At 40.8% G+C, this 27,261-nt stretch overlaps 1 protein-coding gene across 2 annotated transcripts in view; it reads left to right on the top strand.

Moving 5' to 3' along the window:
- The window catches only part of ZBTB48 (zinc finger and BTB domain containing 48), an 823,012-nt gene that overhangs the window by 123,580 nt on the left and 672,171 nt on the right, over positions 1-27,261 (top strand). For both annotated transcript variants that reach the window (XM_044056423.1, XM_044056424.1), the window contains exon 2: positions 15,395-16,132. In XM_044056423.1, coding sequence (XP_043912358.1) covers positions 15,407-16,132 — 726 coding nt within the window. In that variant the 5' untranslated portion in view covers positions 15,395-15,406. The remainder of the gene's footprint in view (positions 1-15,394; positions 16,133-27,261) is intronic.

Below are 27,261 nucleotides of genomic sequence, written 5' to 3' on the forward strand. Positions count from 1 at the left end.
AGGCCCTGAACACAACGTGCCTTGCTGTCGGTTTTGTGCTAAATTTAACCAATGCACTATTAAGCGTCAGTATATTTTTGCTTTTAAATACTTTGGTTCAAGATTTAACTATACTGAAATGTCTTCGGTTAGCAATCAGACTATCGGAATTCACAAAAAACGCAAAGAAAAAGACAGAGACAGACCGTTGAGGTCCAAAACCGACGACGAAGCTTCTCCTAAGCCAGTTGCTGGTTCGTCGGTACTCAGTGAGGTGCTTTTGCAGCCCCTGATGCCCGCTACTTTTGAGTCGCAGGCCTCTACCGAAACCCATTCAGAGTCCGGTATGCCACGAGATTCTTCTAGTATTGAACCCGCAGATGTCTCTCCCTTGGTTGGGTCCGGAGCCGCTGAGCAGGCACCGGCTTCTGAGGGTGTTTTCAGGCCAAAAGATTTGTATATTAAACCGATGCCATCATCAAAAACAAGGCCAAAACCAACTTCTATGTCTAAAAAAATGACGCATGAGCCACATGCTCAGGCCCCTATGCCTAAAAAACAAATGATCAAAATGGCTGAGGATTTAATTAACTTGATCAGGGGTTCCCAACCTCCTCCTGCTAAGAGGCCTAGGCAAGACACTGATTATGAATCTTCAAATCAGGTTTCCATTTTTTCTGATTCCTCTTCTGATCAGGAATTTTCTATCCCCCCCTTATGAGGACTCTGATGCAGAAGAATCCATCCCTGCTGCCTCTCCTCCTGAGGATTTTTCTTTTGGAGAGACTTTGCATACCTTAAGGGAACATTTTCATTGTGAGAGTCAGGACTTTTCAGAATCCAAAAAGAGGCTTAGGGATTTTCTTCTTCTTCCTCCGCATAGGCCTGTAGCCATACCTCCTGTTTTAGACATTGTTGATGATGTTTTTTCAGAATCCAGCATGGCTCCTGATACCTTGCCTCCGGCTCCTAGTAAGGGTTCCTGACTCCCACAAGATGTTCTTCGTGTTTCACTGTTGCAGTCATTACATTTGGGGTAATCCTGCTAGCAGGTTGCCCTCAGTCGGTCTGAATTCCAAAGTCCTGGGTCCTGCGTCGGCCGCTGTCACCCCTTCCCTGATGTCAGGCCATCAGGGGTATAAAAGATGCGGCCGATGCCATTTTCTCCAGTCTTTCTTGCCGCGCAGTGCCCAAATCAGAAGCAGTTTGCAAGTGCCGGTCGGCCGACTCCAGAGATTTTTGAGTTCGAATTTCAGATCCGAAGTCTTCTATAAAGCTAAGTACCCCGTTAGGGAAACTATTTTTTCTTGCTCCAGAACAGATGTCAGAAAAAGTTAATAATTGTATTTCTTGTGGGAAGTAAATACCTCATAAGGACTTTCATTCTTACTGTATTCCTTGCTTAGGCCCTGATCATAATTTTCTAGGTTGTTGGTTTTGTGCTAGATTTAACCAACGCAGTAAGCGTCAGTATGATTTTGCATTAAAGTACTTTGGACGCAGGTTTAATTATCCAGAAATGTCGTCTGAAAGCCATCCGACTACCGGAGTTCATAAAAAACGCAAAGAAAAAGAAAGACAACTGAGGCGCAAAACCGACGACGAAGCTTCTTCTAAGCCAGTCGCCGGTTCTCAGTGAAGTGCTTTTGCCGCCCCTGACACCCACTACTTTAGAGTCTCAGGCTGCTACTGACTCCCACATGGAGTCAGCTATGCCGCTGGAAACTCAAGGTATTTGAGCCTCGGACGCTGTTCCTTCAGATGGGTCCAGAGCCGCTGAACAGGTACCAGCTTCTGAGGGTGTATTCAGACCTAAACATCTATACATTACATTAAACCGACTTCAAATGCAAAGACTAAAGCACCTTCAAAGGCAAAGAAGCGAACTCAAGAGCCATGTGGACAGGCCTCCATGCCCAAAAAGCAGATGCTGATTAATACATCCAAGAATGTAATGGTCTGTGGCTTCATTGTCTGTGCATGATGAGGTATCCTCAAAAGAGGATGTAGTCTCAATCTCATGCCTTTTTAAGATTGATCTTGGTCGTTTCCTTTTGTTAGTAGGTTTAAATGGAATAGGGGAAAACCTAACAGATGCTCAAAATGGCCGAAGACTTGATTACCTTGATCAGGGGTTCCCATCCCCCTCCTGATAAGAGGCCTAGGTAAGCGACTGACTATGAATCTTCAGATCAGGTTTCCATTTCTTCTGATTCCTCTTCTGATCAGGAATATTCTTTTCCCCCCTATGAGGATTCTGATGCTGAAGAATCTATACCTTCAGCTTCTCCTCCTGAGGATTATTCATTTGGGGAAACCTTACATGTCATGAGGGAGCATTTCCACTGAGAGCGCCAAGATTTTTCAGAATCTAAAAAGAGGCTCGGGGATTTCCTGTTACTACCTCAGCACAAGCCACTAGCCATCCCACCTGTGTTAGACATTGTAGATGATGTGTTTTCGGAGTCTAGCCTTTCCCCCTGACTCCTTACCTCCAGCTCCTGTTAAGCCTGATAGATATTACATGGTTCCTGACTCATATAAATTCCTTTTTAAAAACCCTGCTGAATAACCCAGAAACTGTTTCTCAGGGTCCCAAAGGAGTTAAGGCTTCCGCTGCAAAAATCCCTACCCCCCTCTCACAGGGATTCTAAGGCACTGGATAGATGGGGGAAAAAAGGTTTACACATCTGCTACCTTGGCTATAAGGGTCTTAAACTTTCAGTCTCATATGCTCAAATATCAGCAACGTGTCATGGCATTGCTTAAACAGAAAATGTTGTTAAACTCTGAATGTGCAGAAAACAAGGAAATGCAGGATATTTTGCATGCAGCTGAACAAGTTAGAAAGCATACTTTGCAATGTGGTTTTGATTCTTTAGAGGCCTCCTGCAGGGCCGCAGTTACAGGTTCTGTAATTAGGAGGCATGCTTGGTTAAAGGAACAAAATCTGCCTGATCATGTTAAAGTTAAATTATTAGATGCACCTTTACAGCATGATACTTTGTTTGGTGTTAAGGCAGAAGAGGTGTTAAAGAAAATGGAGGACAAAGCTAAATCTATGCAAATGGTCAAAAATGTCTTACAAGTTCAGCCACCTAGGTTTAGTAGACACTGGCCAACAAAGAATTGGTCCTTTCCTTTGTCAGACAGACCTCAAAGGGGCAGATCCCAAGCGCAAGGTTCATTCTGCTCAAAGCAATGGGGGGCCTCTACCTCCAAAGTTGGAGAAGACAACTCACATCCGTTCAGGAAACAGTCTCAATGACTTCCCCCTGCCTGCACCAAGCACTTATCTCCTGGCAACCCCCTTAGGGGGAAAATTAGCACTTTTTTCACAAAACTGGCACATTATAACCCAGGACAAGTGGGTCTTAAATATCGTGTCACAAGGCTACAAGTTCCATTTCCATTCCCTGCCAAAAGCAAATGGCTGGCCAGACCTGCCAAAAAATCAATGGGCAGAGGCACAAAAACAAGTCTCATCCCTCATGGACATGGGGGCCATTCAACTAGTACCAGAGCAAGAGCAGGGACAAGGATTTTACTCAAGACTGTTCTTGGTACCCAGAAAGGACAAGGCCTGGAGACCAATACTGGACCTATCTATTTTGAACACATACCTGGATATTCCAAAATTCAAGATGTTGACTTTGCAGCAACTTCTGCCCATGCTGGGCAGTAACGCTTGGCTTGTGACTTTAGACCTAAGAGGCATTACCTGCATGTCCCAATCAGACAAATATGCAGAAGATACCTCAGATTCAAGGCTGGCTCAATGCATTACCAATTCTCTGCACTGCCCTTTGGCTTATCTACTGCGCCCAGGGTCTTTACAAAGTGCCTGGCACCAGTAATCGCATTCTGCAGACAAAGAGGAATACAAATATATCCTTACTTGGTCGACTGTCTAATTCAAGCAGGGAACAAGGACATTCTTCTACAGCATCTGGCGTTGGTGAAAAGACTTCTAACATGCCTAGGGTACACAGTCAATGAAAATAAATCAAAATTAATACCTTCTCAAGAGATAATATTCCTGGGTGCAAGCTTAAATACAACTGCCCAGATGGCTTATCTCACGCCAGACAAACAAAGGCAACTGACTACCTGTTTCAAAATGCTGGCAACAAAGGCCCAGTTATCTGCAAGAAAAATTCTGCAGGCTTTGGGCTTCATGTCATCCTGCATCCTACTAATTCCATATGCAAGACTGCATATGAGGAAACTTCAATGGTACCTAAAAAGTGTTTGGACTCCACATTGCCACAGCCTGGAAACTATGATTGCTCTCATTCCCTGCCTGCAACAGGAGTTTCGATGGTGGGCACAGGCTTGTCACCAAAACAAGGGACGGCCATTCACATTACCCCCAGCCAGGCAAACACTAACAACGGATGCATAAGATTATGCCTGGGGGGCCCACATGGCAGGAAGATGCATTCAGGGTGCATGGACCTCAAACCAAATGCATCTACATATCAATCAAAAAGAGATGCTAGCAGTTCAAAATGCCCTGACAGCCTTCAAGGACCTACTGCATCCAGGACAACTTCTGATAAAGACAGACAACACCATGATAATGTGGTATATAAACAAGTAGGGGGGCACTCATTCTTACCCTCTTTGCAGACTAGCCATGACTTTGTGGGGCACAGCATTGACTTACCAAGTGCACCTGCAGGCACAATTCCTGCCAGGAAGGAAAAATACTCTGGCAGACGACCTAAGCAGAAACCTCATGGATCCCCACGAGTGGCACCTGGATCCACAAGTCTTCAGCATGATAGCAAGGAAGTGGGGATGCCCGGACATAGTTCTATTTGCCTCCCCTCACAACTACCAACTAAAAAGATTCTGTACAAGGATTTATCACAGACAAGCATGGAAAGTGGATGCCCTATCAGTATACACATTTCCCCCTCTGCCTCTCCTCCCCAAGGTACTCCTAAAGGTCAGACAGGAGAAGCCAAGGATGATACTAATCGCCCCAGACTGGCCCCGCCAGTACTGGTATCCAATACTAAGGAGCTTGTCTCGATGCCCAGCTTGGACCTTGCCTCAGATACCTCATCTACTGTCCCAGCAAAACAATCAGATCCTGCACAGCCAACTCAGGACTTTAAACCTGGCAGCATGGCGGATAATGTAGTCATTCAAAACACATCTCTCAGTAAAGCTGTGATGGATGTCATTTTGGAGGCCAGAAGGCCTAGTACTAGAAAATCTTATACTGGAAAATGGAAGAGGTTTTGTGTTTGGAACCAGGCACAAGGAACTGATACAGCTGTGCCAAATATTCCTCAGATTTTGCAATACTTAACTGAGATGCTGGACAAAGGTCCATCTTTTTCATCTGTTAAAATTCATGCCTCTGCCATATCAGCTCATTACAATACCAGAACCACCAGTTTTTTCTCATCCCTTACTAAAACAGTACCTCAGAGGAGCCAAAAACTTAAGGCCTTTAAAATCACCAATGCCTGCTTGGGACCTCAACTATGTCTTGGAAAAACTCACCCTGCCACCTTTTGAGCCAGCTGCAGCAGCTGATATAAAGTTTTTATCTTGGAAAACAGCTCTGCTCCTAGCAATAACTTCTGCAAGACGTGTTTTAGAACTTCAGGCACTCATGGCTGTGGAACCTTTTATCATTTTTTATCCAGACAGGGTCTGTCTGAGGACAAACCCAACATTTATGCCTAAGGTGGTGTCCATTGTGGCGCTTAACCAAACTATTCATCTGCCAACTTTTTATCCAAATCCACAGAACAAGGGGGAGAGAATTCTGCATTCTTTGGACGTTCACAGACAGCTTAGATTCTACTTGGACAGAACCAAAGACTTCCGAAAGACAGAACAATTACTAGTGGCATATGCTGCAGCATCACAAGGAAAGGCTATCTCAAAGCAGACTATTTCAAAGTGGATAGGCCACTGCATTCGTTTCTGCTACTTACACCATGGCAAGCCAGTGCCTAAGGGCATTAGGCCACATTCAACCAGAGCTGCAGCCACTTCAGCAGCCTTTCACAGGGGAGTACCAACCAAGGACATTTTAGAGGCTGCTACTTGGAGTTCAGTGCACACCTTTACCAAGCACTATCATCTGCCACTCTACTCTAAATCCAGGGCAGGCTTTGCCACTGCAGTTCTGCAGGGCCTCATAGCAGCTCCTAATGCTGTTTAGCTCCAGCCTCCCATCCATAGTTTTGGGACTCTACCCAAATGTAATAACTGCAACAGTGAAACATGAAGAACGTAGTACAGTTGTGTACACTTACTATAAGTGTAGATGTTCGAGTGTATTCCCTGTTGCAGTCCAAGTTACCCACCCGCCATCCCCCTTTTTTCTTCTGATGGAACCTATCTTTCCTTCTATGATTTATACAACCTATGTGGTGTATTTGCTTGTAGATGAAGGTAATGTTTATATTGGTGCATGTATTTCTATATGTATATAAATTTTGGCTACCCTTTTAGGGGGCACCTGACATCTGGGGCAAGAAAAACTAAAGAAAATCGCGTCGGCCGCATCTTTTATACCCCTAATGGCCTGACGTCTGGGAAGGGGCGACAGCTGCCGACGCAGGACCCAGGACTTTGGAATTCAGGCCGACTGAGGGCAACTTGCCAGCAGGATTACCCCAAATGTAATGACTGCAACAGTGAATACACTCAAACATCTACATTTATGGTAAGTGTACACAACTGTACTTTTCTTTTCAAAAATTCTACTGCTGACCCTGAAACTATTTCTCAGGGTCCCAAGGGTGTTAAGACTTCGACAGCTAAAAATCCTACCCCTTCTGATAGAGACTCTAGGGCGCTGGATAGATGGAGTAAGAAGGTTTATACGTCTGCAACCCTGTCAATCAGGGCTTTAAACTGTCAATTTCATATGCTTAAATATCAACAGCATGTCATGGGCTTACTGAAACAGAAAATTATGTTGATTTCTGAGTGTGTGGAAAATAAAGAATTACAGGATTTATTGCATTCAGCTGAACAAGTTGTAAAGCATACTTTGCAATGTGGTTTTGATTCCTTGGAGGCCTCTTGCAGGGCCACCGTAACTGGATCTGTGATAAGAAGGTATACTTGGCTCAAGGAGCAAAATATGCCTGATCATGTTAAAGCTAAATTGTTGGATGTTCCTTTACAGCAGGGCAGTCTGTTTTGGTAATAAGACAGAAGAAGTTTTAAAAAAGATGGAAGACGAAGCTAAATCTATGCAAACTGTAAAAGATTTCTTGCAAGTGCAGCCACCCAGGTTCAGTAGGTACTGGCCTACTAAGAATTGGTCCTACAGAGCCGCTCCAGTCAAATCCAGACACTCTAAAGGCTCCAGGTTTCAGTCACAAGGATCTTACAGGACAAAACAATGGGGTGCTTCCACCTCCAAACCAGGAAGTAGCAAAACACCACCCTACAGTAAACAGTCTCAATGACTTTCCTCCGCCATTTCCAAGCACTTATCTTTTGGCAGCCCCTTTGGGGCGAAAACTAGCACTTCATGCTCAAAATTAGCATCTAATTACACAGGACAAGTGGGTCTTGAATATAGTATCCCAGGGGTACAGATTTCATTTTAACACGTTGCCAATTCCAAACGGATGGCCAGACCTGCCCCCAAATCAGTGGGCAGAGGCCCAGAAACAAGTCCTGTCCCTCATGGATATGGGGGCTTTTCAACCAGTACCAGAAAAGGAAAAAGGACAAGGTTTTTATTCAAGACTTTTCCTGGTACCCAGAAAAGACAAATCATGGCGTCCAATTCTGGACTTATCCATTCTAAATACTTTCCTGGACATTCCAAAAGTCAAGATGCTGACTCTACAACAGCTACTGCCTATGCTAGGCAAGAATGCCTGGTTGGTAACTCTAGACTTAAAAAGAGGCTTACATGCATATCCCAATCAGGAAATCTTGCAGAAGATACCTCTGCTTCAAAGCAGGCTATTTGCAGTGATTCCAGTGTGTCCTGTTAAGATATTTAAGACCACAGATTTTTTTTTATTAGTAACGTGCCAAAGTATTTTTGATGTCTGGTAAGATGCACTCTACAGAGTGCATTATATCCTAGAATGGGTGTGATCAGGGCAGAGTAAAAGAGAACAATGATTTGATTTTAGAAGCAATGTCTTTGGCAGTTAGTTGTGAGATAGAGAAGGAATTCTTAACCACCATCACTCCATTGGTAATTAAAGTATCAACCTAGGTATATAATCACTGAATCGCAGGTTAGCAGGGTGTTATCAGTGCAGAATGTTTACGCAGTTTGTTCTTTCCAGTGGGAATGCTAACTGCATTTCTTGGTGTTATGTTTAAGCCCCTTTTCTGTGCAATAGGTGTCTAGTTTTATTCGTAGGTTCATAGATTGACAGGTCAGTCAGTACTAGGCTTTTGTACCAGAGGACCATTAGTAGCCTAGCCACAATATAATTCAGTACTCTATGCAAAAGAATGTCTTAATTAACTTTGCAGAATATAAGTATCTTGTGTCGATTTGATAATTACGTCCAGCTTGCAGTCATCAGCAAATTTGGTTAAACCCGAGATCAGTGGCAACAGTTTTGAGAACAGAGAAAGGGGGGCTCAGTATATATCTCTTGGAGACCTTTCTCTCTGAGGAGACATCACCAACTCTGACAATATGCTTTCTGTCCTCAAACTTGTCTGCTGTTCATCTTACCACATAGTGATGGCTGTTTATTGCTTAGTACCATAATACAGCTGTGATACCGCGGTGGCAGTGCTGCGGTAGCGTTGTCACCTCACAGTAAGACGCTGCCCGGTTCGATTCTCAGGTAGAGCGTCTTCTGCTTGGAGACATGCGTGAATGGGCGTACCTTCATTGAAGGTTGTGCGTCAGGCCTGGCAAGCCAGTACGTAAAAATCAACTGCCAATCATTAGCAGACCAGAGTTCCGCTGTGGCGACCCCTAACCGGGAAGAGCCGAAAGACACAAACAAACAAAACATAATACAGCTGTGTGTGTGTGTGTGTGTCCGTGTGTGTGTGTGTGTGTGTCCGTGTGTGTGCGTGTGTCTGTGTGCGTGTGTCTGTGTGCGTGTGTCTGTGCGTGTGTGTCTGTGTGTGACTGAAACAGTTATGAAAAGATCTAATGGCATAGACCTTCTTTCTAGCTGCTCCTTGCTTTTTTTATATCCATAAGAAATGGGAGTTGGGATTTTTTTTTTATTTCATAAGAAAGGTGAGGCAGGATTTGTTTTGTACTGCATAATAAAGGTAAGGTAGGTAAGTCATAATAATATTTATCTCAGTCGTGTGTGTGTAATATGTATGTATGTGTATATATGCTGACACATATACATATGTAAACTGGTCCACATTCGGGAAGTTTTCTGGAATTACCTTATACCTTATGTTCCATGCAGTTTTTAAGTCAAGGTCTGTAGTTTTTGTAGTGTTTTAATGGTGACAGTTCATATGGGGTGGTCACATCAAGCCCTGACAGTTTTAAATCTCTCAGCTTGAAAAGAAAATCATGGAGGCAGTCAAAATGGAGCTTGTCCAAAATGAAATGGGGGACTTGCATCTGTTAGGTATGGAACAGTATGGTTTTGTTAAGGGGACTATTGTGCTATTCTTTAAAGGTAACAACAGCACTAGATACAGAATTAACAGTGTGTGATGGCTTTTCTTGACCTTACAAAGACATACAGCACTATTCCACGTAACCACTTAATTGCCTGTGTAAAAGCATTAAATGTTAGTCTATGCACAATTCCATAAATAAAACAGTCTGTAAACAAAAGGATGTCCCTAGTCAAGGTAGGAAAGCTACCTGTCTGTCCTGGACAGGGGTCATTAGTAGTGCCCTCATGTCTATGTACTGGGGCAACTTCTCTTTGGACTGTTCTTCTCAGATATGTATGGGAAGCAGACTGTATATAGCCACATATGCTAATGATTGTACCTACCTATGAACCTATAAACCTTGACGAGTGGATGGGAAACAGAAAGTTTGCCCCAGGGATCACTTCAATGGCTCTTCTGAACAGAGGCACAGGGAACTAATCTAAGGGGGCAGTGAAAGCCAACACATTCCGGCTAGGCTTATAAATGCCTTCGGGCAGATAGCCTAGTACCTACCTATGAACCTATTGCAGACTAGGGAACATAATTACTTTGGTAAAAGATGCCAAATTTTTCCAGGGTAGTTTACAAAAAGTATGCGCCTGATGCAGGAATAATGAGTTCATCTTTAATGTCAGTAAATGTTGCATCAGCAAACTTGGCAAAAAAGGGCATAAGTTATGATTGCAAAATAACGGGTCAGATCATAAAAAATGACAGGATCTTCAAGACCTAGGGACAGTGTTAGGCAGCAGTTTAAACTTTGAGCAGTGTATATCTACCAATGTTAATAAAAAAGCATATTCTATAGCCCATCTAATTATAAAGGTCATGCTGGTCAGTCTAAGGAAATCATTGTACAACTGCCTTATTATTTAATATGATGATGAATTTTGCAGCCTTCAAATATCCACTTGAGAGAACTTGAAAAGGTGCAGTGACATCTAGTATTCAGAAAACTTCAAGAACTATCCTTACATTCTGTTTCCTGTATCTTTTTTATTTTTATTTTTTTATTTTACATTTGTTGACCGGGATAGTCCGACTGGATGCATGTCTATTTTCAGTGGAGGCCTGGGGAGAAAAGCTCCAAGGGTAAGCAGATACAGCATTACATAATACCAGCATTACATATTACAAACAGACTATTTACAGAGATTACATAAGTAAGCAAGTTAAATAAGTTCCACAGGTTAGAGTTAATCCCGAGCGTAAATCAGGATTAAATTAAATTATACAGTAAGCTGGTTAACAGATTTTTACACATTCTAGAGAGAGTTAGCCAGGCTTGATACATTGACATAGCCAGTTAAGTGACAAATATTGTTTGAGTCTAGTTTTAAATTGACCTAAGGTGGAAAGTAAGGTAATATCAGCTAGGTGACGTTAATATTGATTGGTCCCACTACTCCAATCACTCAAATCCTCTCCCCATTAACTTGCATGGCTTCTCTCAAAATATACTATCTTCCACCACCAATTGGGAATGCTCAACAAAAAGGAGAGAGCATCATTGATCCTCCCAATAACCCCCCCCAAATAACTATACTCTGCAGGACTCTTCCAAATGACCTTAGTGACTTATATTATTTATCTTAAAAACACAAAACAACAACCAAAAACCATCACCAAAACCAGGCTGGAGAGAGTAGAAATTTTTTTTTTTGTCCAACATTTTCTTTGCTGACCTCAAAGCATGTAACTGGTCCTCCCCTAAAACCTCTTCCTTAGGTCTCTCAGTATTCTATTTTAACGCTTTTAATCTGCGCCAAGATACTTCCTGCTCAACCCCTACCAACAAGGCAGGGTATTGGAACGTGATGCTCAAAATTGGCAAACAACAAGAATCCAAATCCAAAAATCGACTCCGGATCAGGGCCTTGGAAAATGGAGAGCTACCAAGCCCCCCTGACCGGATCAAAAGTCTTCAGCTAGACTAAACAAACACCAGCGCCTTGCAACACAAAACAAACACAACATTTAAGCCAACACCACCAAAAACCGCCAGTAAATCCCCCAAAATTCTGGGGCTGGCTTCATCATCCCCTTCGCCCAGAAAAATCCCCCACCCCCACAAGTGAAAAAGCTAACACTTTCAATCCATTTTACGGAGACCATCCAGCAATACATTTTACCAGCTTTCTCCAGTCCTCCCAACCAACTTCCAATAAATCCTACACCTCCTCCTCCCCAAATTACAACCCACACCTACCTCCTAACCCTCCTTAACCCACAAAAACTCAAACTATTCAGATTTAGCGCTTAAACCTCAAACAGCCAACTACCTACGCTGCTGACAGCATTGCAAACAGCTACCAACTAATGTCTGACGCCTGTGCTTCCCCTTCTCAATCCTCTGATCAACCGATCTATATCTGAATCTTCTATCCCTCAATCTGGAAAATCTCTCCATAAGACACATCTCCATCTAGGCTCCAGGTGGTACTCCACATGGCTCTACATTCTATAGCTATACCAATGGAACGCCTAGCTCTCATAAAATCTCCTGCTCACAAAACAGCAAACAGCTCATTACTATGGATCACACCCCATCATCCCTACCTATCACAGCACACCTCCTTGTATGATCTCGCACAACTCTGCCTTTAACAAACTTCTTTCTCTCCTTACTTCTCCAAGTACTAAAAAAATTTCGATACAATTTTTTCTGACCTATGCTATCAAAAACACCTATCTACTCACAAACACTTAATACCAACACAACAACAATAAAACACTTTCACCTTAGTAAATCAACAATAAATTGGTTAAATGAGTATCTATCAGGTAGAAAGCAGCATAGGTTCAGTGGCATAACAGGCTATCAGACCTTCTCCCCTTGCCACCCAGGATCTATAAGGATCTATACTACTCTTCCATTCCCCCCCTTGTTTACATAATGCATTATTCCTAAAGCCAATTTGCATTCACTACGAGACTTACATTCAATACATCCCTAGTACGCTTCTCTTTTCTCTTGCTAAACTCCAAGTTGCTACCTAAAGTCCAAAAATTACTTCTCATTCTCACAACTATGGTAAATACAAAACTCAAAAAAACTAAATCTAAATCTAACTCCCCAACTTCTAACTACCTAACAAGTAAATAAACCACCAAATGCCACTACCCCAACCTTCTTTCTGCCCAACCTTCTCAACAATTACATACAAAACCCGCCTCCCACACACCAAACCTGGGTGACCATAGATAACTTGAAAACATTTGATACACATGTCAGTCTGATTATTTATAAGTCCAACAAACAAACTTCTGTGTATAAGCTAAAACTTCTAAAACTCTCTTTAACTCAACTTCCCATTGCACCAACTCCACCTTCTCTTCTAACTCCCCTCTACGCCTACGTATTCCCCACCACCCTTTCCCTTCCAACTCTAGACTCAACAAACTGTCTATATACTATAACCAAGATTTATAACAGATATGAAACTCAATACATACCCCGGACCCATCAAAACCTAAGGACCCTGCAATCTTAGAACTCTCTCCTACCCTCAAACAACAAAACACCCTCCCTGCCTTCAAAATCTATAATCTTAATCATAAAACTCCCTCACTGAACAAAAATACTTTCTACTTTTTTACTCCTCACTCACATAACCAAGGTCATCCCACCCTACTAATAATTCCCCATCCCGTCTAACAAAATGCTCTCTTAAATACTCCCAACAAAAAATCCTGGCAACCCCTATTAAAGTCCCAAAAAGACACAGACCTGCTCTAATCCTAATTCAAAAACTAAACTTTCCTGGCCCAAAAGTAAGTCCCAACTGCTCCAACTAACCTTAAAACTTCCTGAATAATACTAAAACTTTCCTAAACCACCTAAAATTGTTACTACTAGCTGTTAACCTCCAACTAATACTAATAATTGATGTGTATCTTTGAAATATTGTACTTTTAAATAATTGTACTGTACTTATTTATTTGTTGAATAACTTAAATATATGCTAATATGATAATGGAATGATATGTTTAACTACCAGCTTATTTGTCCCGCTTAAAAACGGAAAATAAATAAATAGAGTTCCAGGATCTACTTAGAGTTTGCAAAGAGAGAGTCACCTGCTGTGTTATTAATTTTGCTAGTCTGAATTAGGATTGTTATAGGGGGTGATAATATTTTTAAGTGCAGGAGTATTGTCCTGATTATAGAGGATTTTATAGGCCATAATCAGTTGGTTATACTGGATTAGGCTGGGTAGTTCAAGCCACCCAAGCTGATTTAGATTGATGCAATGATGTGTCCTAAAAAGTCTTACTAAGAATAGGCCCCTGCCTGGTCTGTAAAACTAATGTTTGATCCACTTCTCTTTGGAAATCTATGATTCGAAGTGCAGTGCTGAGGTAACTTAACACCAGACTGCTGAATCTGATGCAAAAACAAATATTAGTAATAGAAAAAAATGACAAATGTATTATTACATACCTCATCACTGAACTGGGTAGTTTAGTCTTGTAATTACTCAGTTTTGTAAAACCTTATATATAAATTATACGTTTGTGGCAAAGTAATATCAGCTGCATATATTACAGCTTTAATGTTAACATTTATAACTAGTAATAAATCAGTCAAGTTAATTTAGGTAATGACCTTTCTTTTCACATTGTGCTCGACTCCAACTTGATGGCAAAGTGGTGCAATGTCTAGCGTTGTCGCCTCACAGCAAGAGGTTTTCTGGTTCGATTCTCTGCTGGGTGCCTTCTGTGCAGAGTTTGCATGTCCTCCCTGCATTCGTGTGGGTTGCCTCTGGGTGCTCCGATTTCCTCCCATGTTACAAAGACATGCGTCTGAAGCGTTTCTCCCTAGGCCGCCGCTGAAAATTGGCTCGTTCCAAGTCAGACTTTCCCAGTTAACAAATGCTAAATAAACAATAAAATAAATTGTTGATTCAAGTACAAAATATGTTCATTGTTAAGGATTTTACATAATTTTGTCATTGGATAAACAGAAAATTTTAAATTAACTATGCAAAAATGACAGATTTATTATACAGTGCCTTCCAAGATCATAGAATATGCTTCTACTAACAGAAGCCTGTCATTCAGAAATAATTTTGATATTACTTAAAGCATTGTGGTCAGATAATTGCAATGTCACAAATTCTCTGATTTTATTTAATGTTCCAATTCCAGGTTCATTTCCAAAAACACAAGTGACTCTCCTTTGGTCCATTTTGGCTATTACCAGAAGAGTTGTTACAATGAACTGGAAAAGTAAAAATATACTCTCTCTTACTGAATTTGTCTGTTTAGCAAAAAATGTATGCAATATGGAAATACAAACATCTTATAGTAGAAAATCAAATGTTACACACAAACTTGTATCCTTTTAAAAAACTTGGGGATTTTTTGGAAAAGTATTAACGGTTTTGCTTATTGTTATTTCATGTTGTGGACAACATATATAGTTTTTTGTTATTAGTTTCTTTTGTTTTCTTTTATGTGTGTAAATTGTTAAGATTTATATTAATGTTTCATGATTTCATATTGTTTGAAATGCAATAAAAAGTTTTTTGAGGAAAAAAGTTGGAAAAAAGTTTATATATGTGTGCATGCATGGTATGTATGCATGTAGGAGGTAGAACATACCAACATATGATTAAGCCAGTCAAGTTTCTTGATGGCCACTTGGTTGCAAACTTGATAAAGAATCCAAGAACTTGTATTGGGAATTAACAATCCAGTGTTTTTGTAGCATAGGTTTGATTGTGTCTCATTATGCAATATTGCTTTTTGTCATATTAACTGCTGAATACCTGTTAATGGTCTTATTGTTTATTTACAATCCTAGGGCCCGAAGAACATGGAAGATCATTTTTCTAACCACAGTAAGAAAATACTTCTTGCATTGAACAGACAGAGAATAGATGGCAGATTCTGTGATATCAATTTGGAGGTTGGTAGTCTTGTGTTCAAGGCACATCGTTGCGTCTTAGCTTGCTGCAGTCCATTTTTCAGAGGCTTGTGTGGTAGAGATGGGACTTTTCAACATATTAACCTTCCTGATAGTTACGAGGGAGTTTTTGAACAACTTCTGGATTTTGTTTATAATGGAGACCTTCTTCTGACGGGAGAAAATGTAGACAAGGTACTTGCTGCTGCAAAAGAGCTTGGCATTGCTGATGTTGTGGAACTCTGTGAAAAATTTGAACAAAGATGCACCAAGCAAGTTGTTAATCTCCATGAAGTATCACAGGAAACTTTATTTTCTGAAGATCCAAATGGACAGTGGCAAAAGCATCCAGTGTTTAACAAAGCAGAACAGAATTGTGTGATTTTAGAAGCAGATGCTGCCCATCATGGTACTGTGGACGGTGTATTTGAAGTGATGAAGGAGTGCCTTTTTGGACTACAACAACAAAATACTGTGGCTGTCAAAAGAGGTCTTAAGAGGCCCCTAAGAGCAAATTCAATAAAAAGACTGCCCAAGGAAGGAATGCGTAGAACTCCAGTAACTAACACATTAACAAAGCGACACCCTGAAGAAGCCAGAGAGATTCCCAGTAGAGTGAATACTGTTGTTAGTGAGGTGCAGTATATTTCATATTTTCACAGCATTAAAAGCCATCGCATAGAGCTTTAATTTATTCTGAGAACTCCAGACACTTCTCATTAGTTGTGGGCCACTGACCTGAGTGCCTTGCATCATGTTAGGAGTGGTTAAGCTCCAATAACTGCAGCACCAAGAAGTACGTATGTATGCATGTGTTTGTAGCTAGGGATGGAAACAAAGGTACTGTGCACTGGAAGAAGCAACTCGGTTGTTAACTCTGCTTCCAAGGGCCTCTTATCTGTACATACCTGAACACAGGATACAGTTGTATATCACGTAAAGCAGGCTGACAACAGAAAGGGAGTAATCTATATTGGCTGTAAGTGAACTCGGATTCATGATCTTTCTGTTTTTTTGTACTAGGATCTTGTATTTTCAGTCAGAAAGGTGAGTCATGTGATTAGTAAATGGCTATAATGTCCAAATCTGTTAGAGTATCTGCATCTTGGAGACATACCTCTGCCTGCACATGGTCATGCTTGCTTCCCAAATTCTTTTCAGAGAGCTTAGAATCTCCTCACAGTGGAGGTTCCCTCTCATTCTGTCAGAGAGCACTGGATGCTTGATCTCATGCACCTCCCCCATGTGCAGTGCTATAAAGAAGCTAGCAGGTGCAGGGGAGTGGCTTATATCTGTGACTGCAGCTTCATCCAGCAGGCATTGTAATGGCAGACGGGGAGTGAATGCCCAGGAAGTGTTATGGTCTAAAGATATGGGCAGGTGAGAGGGAGTGATGCTACCTTAAAATAAATAAAAAAAAAAAATGAAAGTGTAACAGCAAGGTTTGGAATTCACTATTTCTTCAGTATCCAGTTTATTGTTTGAAGTGTCAGGACTGGCAAAATCAGGTCTTGCTGTTATGATAGGAAACCGTATTTGTAGTAGTGTGGTAACCTTCCCCCCATAATGTCAGTTTAGATTTCAGAAGTTAAAATTCAAAACAAGTGGAGGCCAAGCTGGAGGTTTTTAGAATGTCCAACTGGACACTGTATGCGTTTCTTGGAAACCCAGTGGAAAAAGTGTGTTCATTCATTTTCTAATACCTGCTTTATCCTTTAGATTGTCATTGGAGACCCAGAGCCAGTTCTGGCTAATAAGAGGCATAAAGCTTGGAACTGATTCTAGATAGATGCCAGTTCTCTCAACAAAGTTCATATATGACCTATTGCATATGAATTACACTTTTATACAAGATACAGAAATGCACTTCACATATACATTTGACAGTTACATGACGAGCAATATACATGAAATGCAGGAAAATATTTTACGTTTAAAAGACAAGCAGAATACAGCTGTAATACAAGATGCTGGTTAATAATGTAGAATAGTATGGAACATTCTAAATTAATTATGCAAGATGAATAACTGGAGTAAATTAGTTACCGGCAGAGTTGACATTAGAGTCAAATATCACAGCGCTTCCTCTAATCCTCATATTGAGGTCTTGAGTATTATCTTCTGATAGAGCCATCTCTGTTATCCAACATGCACCTCAGTCTGAAGTGCTGGCCCAGCGAGATCTATTAAAACTGGAAAGTACCAGTAAATAATCTCCAATATGAATCTTGTAAGGGGGATAATACATGTATTTAAAAAAAAATATTAAAAAAAACTCCTTTATTCTTTGATGGATGGGCATTTTTTTAACAAAGCTTTAAGGTGCAGGCAGGAATTCTAAGTATGTACTTCGCTTGGGTGTCTCACGCCACCCTAGTATGCTTGATGTGTACTGAAAGGATAACACCATCACCAGAAGGCACCATAGGAAAGTCCTACCAAGTTTTCTTTCTTGGAAACTTCAGCAGTTGGAACAGGATCTTTTTGTCTTTTTCCAGTAAGCCTTCCAATCCTTCTTTCTCTAAAAATGTTGATGTTAAGTGTTAGTAAAAGGTGTTCATCGCAGGCACTCTTCTGCTGAGAATATCAAAAAAGTAATGGAACACAAGTTTGAACCCAAGCTTCATTTTCATTTTATTAAGGGTCAAGTCTTCCATGGGTCTTACTGATCCTGCTTCTCATTCATTAAAGCATTTTTATGTGCATCCTGTTATAACATCTTTATCTTGTTCCTTTCTAGTGCCTATTTTGGCCTCTCCCCGTCAAGTGGATACCAGTTCTTCCTGAAGCAGAATATGATAAATTTATTTAGCTATGATCCTTTTACAACCTACCAGACATCAGCTCTTTTTCCACCCAGCACTTGTCCTGAAGAAAGACATTGACTTTCACTAGCATCAGATGGAAAGGTGTTTGTTTCAGAGTTATCTGTTTTTCAGGCGGTGGTATATTTTACACAGACGTTTATAATGGTATTGGTAGCAGCCCCTGCCCTTCAGAAGTACATCAGTGAGGTGTGACAGTGGAATTCCTGTTGAAAGTCTGGACTGCAGTTAACATTGTCCAGAACAGGAAAATTAAAGGTGTGAAAAAGGGAGTATATACCAAGTCCAAGGTTAGGATACATTGGAGTATTCCTTTACTTTAAGGTATTGAGATCCAAGAATGTGTGTGTGTGTGTGTGTGTGTGTGTGTGTGTGTGTCTAATATGTATACACGTGTACCCACACACACAGCAAAGATGAGGATAGCCTGCCATATCAGGAGATTTAGTAGGAGTGAAGCCTCACTAAATGCTTTTAATGGCACTGAGGTGAGTTTAAAGGTTCACTGTACATCCTTGCCACTTTCACCTTAGTTTTTTTAGGTATGGTGTTTGTAATTTTACTTCCAGTAGGGAGCCAGGAATACGTGATTTCACCTGTACAGACCACAGAATTGTAATTTTACTTTGGCCCCATCTTGGATGACTCCAACCTCAGCCTCCACCTCTTAGCTGGCACCTTCTGCCTTTTCCCTAAGATCTACCCTAACACTGTTGGCATCCTTATGCCTCCCAAGATTGTTTAGAGGCTTGCAGCATTTCATTGTTGAGCTGTCACATGGTCAAAAGAAGACCATTTGCAAAACCAAGCAACTGGAGAAGGAACTGGTTTCCTGAATAATGAGTGTTGAGGAATAGATTCTTCCTTTTCCTACCTTTCTGAAGACAAAGCATTTGGGGAAATGCATAAACTAATGTAGGAGAGAGGTGGCAGATCATCTTTAAATGTATCTTTCTGTCGTAGGCTACTTACAGCGAGGGTGGAGGGCAGAAGCCCTCTTAGGTAATTCTAGCTTTGACAGATACTACTCAAGACATAGTAAAGTGAATGGTAACGTCTTGATACTACGATCTCTATTCCCAGGAAGGTGGAATGAATATTCTTTCCACTCAGAGTGTTTTGGCTGCGGTACTAAAACTGTATTCCACAGACTCCACAGTGGCTTTAAAAAGTGATGTTCATCATTCACACTTCCTCAGTGGCATATGAGCTCTGTGCCTGCACAATCCCATGCTGTCGGTTTTCCAGAGCTCAAAATCCTCCCCTCTCATTCTCTGTGGTAGGGAATTGGCTAAGCTCCTCCCATCAGGGAAGCCATACCCCTGTCACAGAAAGTAATTCAGTCTTTTACTGCCCAGCAGCCTGCATTGGTGGGTTACAGCTTCCAGACATGGATAAGATCTCTTTAGGTACTTCCCTTCACATACTTTTTTATTTCTTTCTGTTTTATTTTAAAGTAAATATATAAACACGCGCACATAGTATATACTGTATGTGTGTGTGTATGTATATATGTGTATGTATATATATATATATATATATATATATATATATATATATATATATGTGTGTGTATATGTGTAAATATTTATATATGTATTAACTTTATTTTAATATTCTTTTTATTTACTACTGTTAATTCCTTTCAGAATTCTAACTTACTGTTGTGCTGTTTGTATCCTTAGTACTGTTTTTTAAATGGCTATTGGGCTTTTGTAAAGTGTTTTATGACTTGTACTAGGAAACTGAAGATTCTGTGGTGTCGGTTGAACACTAGGCCTCTTGTTTTTTTTTTTTTTATTTAACTCCTTTATTTTGAAGTTCTAGCAGAAAAATATAGCATTTGTTTACTTTTTTCTTCATTTTTATGATATTCAGTATTGGTTAAACATGTAGCAGTTTTTTATCGTTAAATCTCCATTTTACTTCTGATTACATTATTTACATTTTCTGTGGAGATTGTTTCATTTCTGACAGAGGAATCTCTAAGTAATTGCTGACAGGGGAATCTCTAAGTAATTGCTTATTTATGCTTTAAAAAGTTTCTGCTTGAGTTAAGGGCATAATATTTTTGTTACTGTTTGGACAAGTGAATTTCACTTGGTACTGTAACTATGTGCTGTTTATGATGTCATGCAGATTGTAGAAGATTTTATACAGTTTGCTGTGTGGGAACATGGTTTATATTTATTGCCCCCTCTTAGTCGGCCTTTAATAGTGTCAGTGTATTATTCTGTGTGGCGTTTTTCCCTGACTTGCTGGATTACTGATATGGCTGCCCCCAATCAAATCCAGTTGCACCTAAAAAGAAATGACTCAACAAAGACATGCCTCAGCCTTTGGTTTGTGAATCTGTTGTTGCCTTAAGCCAGCCCAACACATTTTTACCCTTCACCTTCTGGTGTGAGCCCACAGCCCTTTAGGGTATATGAGTTAGATGCATGTTCCAAGGCTGTTCCAGAACCTGGTTCAGGTATGGGGGAGCCAAACCCTTTAAGTGCAGGAGAGGCCCAGGTTAAGATAACCCTAGCAAGATATAATATTCTGTCCCCAGATATTTTGTCTTCTAATGTGGTTCACAGGTAGAAGAGTCAGAAACTTTACCACACAATAATCTGGTTATTACCATGTATAGGACGGATGCAGTTTCCTTAGCTAAGACTGTTCAGCTAATCTCAGAGGCTTTGCTCCTGTTTAAAATGACTATGGGGATAACTTCTCCAGAGATCAGTCTAATGTTGCAAATTTTAATGGGACTGATGCTGACAGCAGTGAAAACTGAGTTTGCCCACTCTTATTCTTCAGAAGGTAAATAGGCTCAAAAAGCCAAGCAAGTGCTCAACTTTCCACAGATGCTAGCTAGGTTTAAAGATATATTTGACTGGAAGCAGTCTGCAGCTATGCCAGATACCAGAGTTTAGGATCTTATTGAGGACGAAATTCCAAATGTTTTTGCTGTTCCTCCTCTACCAGCCTCAGAGGATGTGTATAAAACTGCTTGTAAAACCCTTTTGGCTAGTGAACCAGTACTTGAAAAGGCTATAAGGAAATACAAGGTGTTCTCTGATCTTGAAGCTTTCTTTGCTCCTTTGTCAGCTGAGCCAGCTGCAGTTTCTCCACCTGCCGTCTCTAACAAGAAAGCCTCTGCTTCTTTTAAACATGCACTGCCAGATACAATTAGCGAGTGGTTAGACTCTCACGGAAAACGTTGGCTCAGTCTAGTAGTTTAATCTTTACAATTTTAAATCATCAGGGTTTCATGTGGAAATTTACTTTGCGATGTATTTTGCTGCATCTTTGCCTGCTGAACAGAAGTGTTATATGAATGAGATTATTTCTAATGTGACTCTGGTTTTGAAACCTGCTATGAGGAGCATCTTGAAAGGTGAGTACGCTATTTTAAAAAGGCAGCCACTTCTGTTGCATTGAGAAGATTTGTTTGGTTACATAACCAGACTTTGTAAGGATTTTAAAAAAGAGACACTGAATTCTCCTTTAAGTTGAATTTGTATTTGGTACTGCTGCTACCCAGATTCTCATACAATGGGATAATAGAGTTAAATTGATGCATGGGGTATCATAATCCCATGTTCTCTCCTAACAAGGGGTCAAAATTTAAGGCAAGACAAGCAAAAATCCCAGCCTAATAAGAGTTAGGGTGTCAAGAGGAAATGGCTGGAGGATAATACTTCCAACCCTAATAAAAGGGGTCCCTTTCCCATAAAAGCTTTCTTGTGCAAAAGAGTGACTATGCCAAGACTCCAGGCACTTTGTCTCTTCCTCTCCTCCCCTTCCACCTTTCCCCTAGGCTTTAGCTCAGCCCAGTAGTTTGGCCACAAATAGTCTGAGACAAGTGGATACTGAGAATAATTCAGTCAGGGTACTCCTGGTAGTGGATAGAAAATCATCCTCCCTTTAGGGAAATTCCCCCACACCCCCGGACCAGACATGTTTGTTCTCTCTAGTTATCCTTCTCAATTTACAATCATGGGTTGTACAGTGGATATAAAAAGTGTACACACCCCTGTTAAAATGCCAGGTTTTTGTGTTATAAAAAATGAGACCACAATAAATCATTTTAAAACTTTTCCCACCTTTAATGTGACCTATAACCTGTACAATTCAATTGAAAAATAAAAAAAAAATCTGTTTGGGGGGGGGGGGATATGAAAAATAAAAAATGTGCAATAAGCTGGTTGCATAAGTATGCGCACCCTTAAACCAATACCTTCTTGACGCATCTTTTGATTTAATTACAACATTCAGTCTTCTTTGGTAGGAGTCTATTAGCTTGGCACATCATCTCTTGTGCACAGCCCTCTTCAGGTCACTCCACAGACTTTCTATTGGATTTAGATCTGGGCTGTGGCTGGGCCATTCCAAAACTTTAATTTTCTTCTGGTGAAGCCATTGTTTTGTTGATTTGAATGTATGCTTGGGGTCACTGTCATGTTGAAAGGTGGAAATTCCTCTTCATATTCAGCTTTCTAGCAGATTCCTGAAGGTTTTGGGCCAAAAGTGACTGTTATTTGCAACTGTTCATAATTTCCTCCACCTTGACTAAAGCCCCATTTCCAGTTGAAGAAAAGCAACCCCAAAGGATGATACTGCAACCACCATGCTTCACTGTGGGGATGGTGTTCTTTTGGTGATGTGAAGTGTTGTTTTTGCGCCAAATTTACGTTTTGGAATTGTGGCCAGAAAGTTCAACTTTGGTCTCATCAGACCGTAACACATTTTCCCACGTGCTTTTGGGAGACTTGATGTATTGTTTTGCAAATTTTATACAGGATTGGATGTTTTTCTGTGTAAGAAAAGACTTCCGTCTTGTAACCCTACCCCATAGTCCAGACATATGGAGAATATGGGAGATTGTTGTCACATGTAGTACACAACCAGTACTTGCCCGAAATTACTGCAGCTCCTTCAGTGTTGTTGTAGGTCTCTAGGCAGCCTCCCTGACCAGTTTTTGTCTAGTCTTTTCATCAGTTTTGGAGGGACATCCAGTTCTATGCAACGTCACTGTTGTCTCATATTTTCTCCACTTTTTGATGACGGTCTTCACTATGTTCCAAGGTGTATCCAATGCTGTGGAATTTTTTTCTACCCTTCTCTTGACTGATGCCTTTCAACAATGAGATCCCTTTGATGCTTTGTAAGCTCTCTGCGAACCATAGCTTTTGCTGTAGCAGGCAACTGAGTAAATATCAGGAAAATTCTACTAGGACAGCAGAACTTTATTTGGGTTAATCAAACTCTCTTTAATTGATGGCAGGTGTGTACCCAAGAAGACTGAATGCTGTAATTAAATCAAACAGTGCTTCAACAAAGTATTAGTTTAAGGGTGTGCAGACTTATGCAACCAGCTTATTGTATATATTTTTATTTTTTATATTTTTCCCCTAACAGATTTGTTTTTCAGTTGAATTGTACAGTTTATAGGTCACATTAAAGGTGGGAAAAGTTTTGAAATTATGTATTGTGTTCTCATGTTTTTTATATCACAAAAACCTGGCATTTTTAATAGGAGTGCGTACACTTTTAATATCCACTGTATAACCAGTTTCTGCCCCACAAAAAGGAAAATTATTTCACACTGGAATCTTTTTGGTATCCAAAAAGGAGCTATTATAGAGACTAATGTTGGCTTTGATGTTCCTAAATACCAAATTCAAAACACTTACCCTGCAGACAGTTCTTTTCCTTCTGCCAGAGCACTGCTTCCTGGCGACTTTACTTCTGAAAGATACTTATTTATCCATCCACAACCCCTTTTCCCATTTTTGCATATGGGGTTGGGGTGTCACTTCAACAGTGACAATCATCTAGAGCCAGGGTTCATAGCTAAGTCCTAGGCAAGCTGCCCATGAAGGCCATTTTAAGCTTAGCCAATTTCTCTTCAAAGGTGAGAGTCAAACCTTATACTTTTCTGTTTGTGAGGTAGATACATTTACCATTATGCCAACCCCCAACCCTTGCTGTCAGTGAACGATCTGAAATAATTTTTGGATGTGTGTTGAAGCTTTCAATTAAATGGACATGATTCTGTGAATAATGTCTATCCAGTGTAGCCCAGTTATTGTACCTTGGGGTGTAAAATGCAAATTCTCTCTGAATTCCTACTACTGTTTTCCTTTAAGGTTTTCTTGTAAGCACTCCTGCACCTCCCAATGTGGGGGGATGCCCCCTAAACTTGGATATGCATACACTAACTCTGAGATCACTATACCTCTGAAAACAGGAAATATTCTGAGAAATGACAATCTCAAACTTACTGTGAGTTGGTCCACATTTTTGGTCATTTCAGTCTCACTGTTCTGGGAGACTTGTACTAATGAGTCTCTGCATATCAAATGTTTGCTGTCTTGTCTTTGTTATAGTTTCAGTACCTTTGAACCAAAATCTGTAGTCCTTTGTATGTCTTATACATATCTGTACAATGCAGTTGTACCTGTTCAGTCCACGTCATGTGTGGTACCTTTTCCATTTTCTCTTCCATTTTCCTCCCTTTGCCCCTGATTTTGCTCTCCCTTTTCTACACGTTCCCTAATCCAGATGTTCACTGGTATGTACAGCATCATACCTTTCAACCTTGGCTGTTCTATTTTATTTGTTTGTTTACATGTAGGTGGGTAGGTCAAATGAAACCTTTTCAGACTTTACCTAGATTTGAAAAAACAGTACAGACAAAGGAAAATGCAATTATATTTGAATAAAATACATTTTACTTTACACAGCTTTAAGCAGTACTAGAATAGCAGTCATAGTGGACTGTAGTGTATATGCAATGGTATTTATGTATATTAATTATTTTCTAATGACGCCATCATGGTTGATTTTGCACATGTGACATAACCCTGAGAGAGGCAGCTTTACAAATAATAAACCTAGCTTCAAAGTCTAGTACAGAAATTTTCAACAGGCTGTATGCCTAAGAAAAAAAAAATAGTTAATTTTCGACCAATGCAGGCAATGGTTATTAAAAATAAAATCCGCACACCCAAGGATTTGTATGTCCCATCTCCTCTTGTCAGTAGATTGTGTCCATTATAACAGCTCACATGTATCAGGCTATCATTTACTAACACTACTAGCAGAGACATTTTTCTGCTAAGCTACTGGCATTGCTGGGCACTGCCTTGACACTGCTACATTTACTTTCATTTTTAGATTAGTCCTGACACTGTAGCTTCTTCTCCCAATTTCCCTGCCTAATTCATGTAATGTGTAGTGTAGATTTAAATATTCATGCCACTAAGTGGGCATACATGTCAAATTGCTCATTCTTCTCAACTGGTGCCTTGATTGTAAACAGTATGGATGCCATGTTCTGCAGAACTGCTTACCCTCAACGTCAGTAGCCCATTATGTCTGTAGTATTGCTGACACTAGGCTTCAGTACTGCATCATGTTTTTGCAGTGTTGATCACCTTGGCATTTAGTACCATACTCTGATGTTCGTGTTTCACTGTAGCAGTCATAACAGATGGGGTTATCTGGATCCCGGGTAGCCCTCAATCGGCCAGAATACCAGAGACATCTGTATATGATGTCGGCTGCCATTATTTGTAAAAAGACATCCGGTACAAAAGGAGGCAGCTGACACCATTTCCCCCATTTTGCAGAAGCAATTTGCACGAGTGCCGGTTGGCCGATTACCTTCTTTTTGTTTTCTGACTACCAAGTTGAAGACTACTAAGCTAAGTACCCCGTTGGGGATCCTCTTTTTTTGCTTTAACGAATGTCAGAGAAAATTAATAATTGTCTTGCTTGTGGAAATTAGATTCCTCACCGTGATTTCCATTCGTACTGTATCACTTGTTTAGGCCTTGAACACGACTTTCCTAACTGTGATCTCTGTGCTTTGTTCAACCCACGTACCATTCATCATCGGTCTAAAATTTTAGCTAAGCATTTTGGAGTTTGGCCTAAGTTCGTCGGTATGACTGCCGATGTTCCTAAAAAGCATAAGGATAAAGACCGTGACAGGCTTAACAGGGTCAAAATGGCCAACGTTCCCGTTAAGCTGGTCGTCGGCCCAGCGGTAGCCAGTGAGGAGATTTCACAGCCCCTGCAGTTCGCAGATATTCAGCCGCAGACCTCTGCTGAGGCCCCTTTGGAGTCCTCCATGCTGCAGGCTTCCGTTTAGTCTGCTGACCCTCCGCCTGTCTCCACCTTGGATGGGTCTGGAGCCACTAAGCAGGCACTGGCTTCCGAGGCCTCTTCTCTTCGTTCTGAGACCAGGCCCAGACAGACGACCTCTTTTCCGACTACCACTGTGGCTCTGACTTGCGAGTAGAACCTCCAGCTGCAAATCTGCTCAAAAACAGACTCGAGCTTCATCCCAAATCCCTCAGTCTCAGATGATTAAAATGGCTAGTGACCTTTTGACTCTTACTTGGGGTACTCAACTGCCTCCTTCCAAAAGGAGTAGAGATTTGTCCCCAGAAGTTTTTTTCTGACTCAGATTCTGATGTTTCTAACATTACTGCCGATGTAGAGGAAGATTCTCAGGTTTTTTCTGCTTTTGAGGATTCAGATGCAGAGTATTCCATCCCTCCTGCCTCCCCTCCAGAAGATTTTTCTTTTGGGGTTACTTTGCATACTCTTAGAGAGCATTTTAAATGAGAGAGTCAGGACTACCCGCAGTCTAAGAAAAGGATTATGGATTTCTTGGATTTGCCACAGCATAATAAACCTCTGGCCATTCCTCCAGTGTTGGAAGTAGTTAATGATGTGTTCTTGGAAAATTCTTTGACTCCTAATTCTGTTCCTCCTGCTCCCAGGAAACCTGACTGGTATTATAGAGTTCCTGATTCTCATCAGTTCCTTTTAAGGAATCTGTCAGCTGATCCAGAGGTCATTTCTCAGGGCCCGAAAGGGGTTAAGGCCACTGTTACTAAAAATGCTATTCCCTCTGACAGGGAATCTAGGGCTTTA

The sequence above is a fragment of the Protopterus annectens genome, chromosome 14.part0 (genome assembly GCF_019279795.1).
Source record: "Protopterus annectens isolate FY-2018-M chromosome 14.part0, PAN1.0, whole genome shotgun sequence".
Classification (NCBI taxonomy): domain Eukaryota; kingdom Metazoa; phylum Chordata; order Ceratodontiformes; family Protopteridae; genus Protopterus; species Protopterus annectens.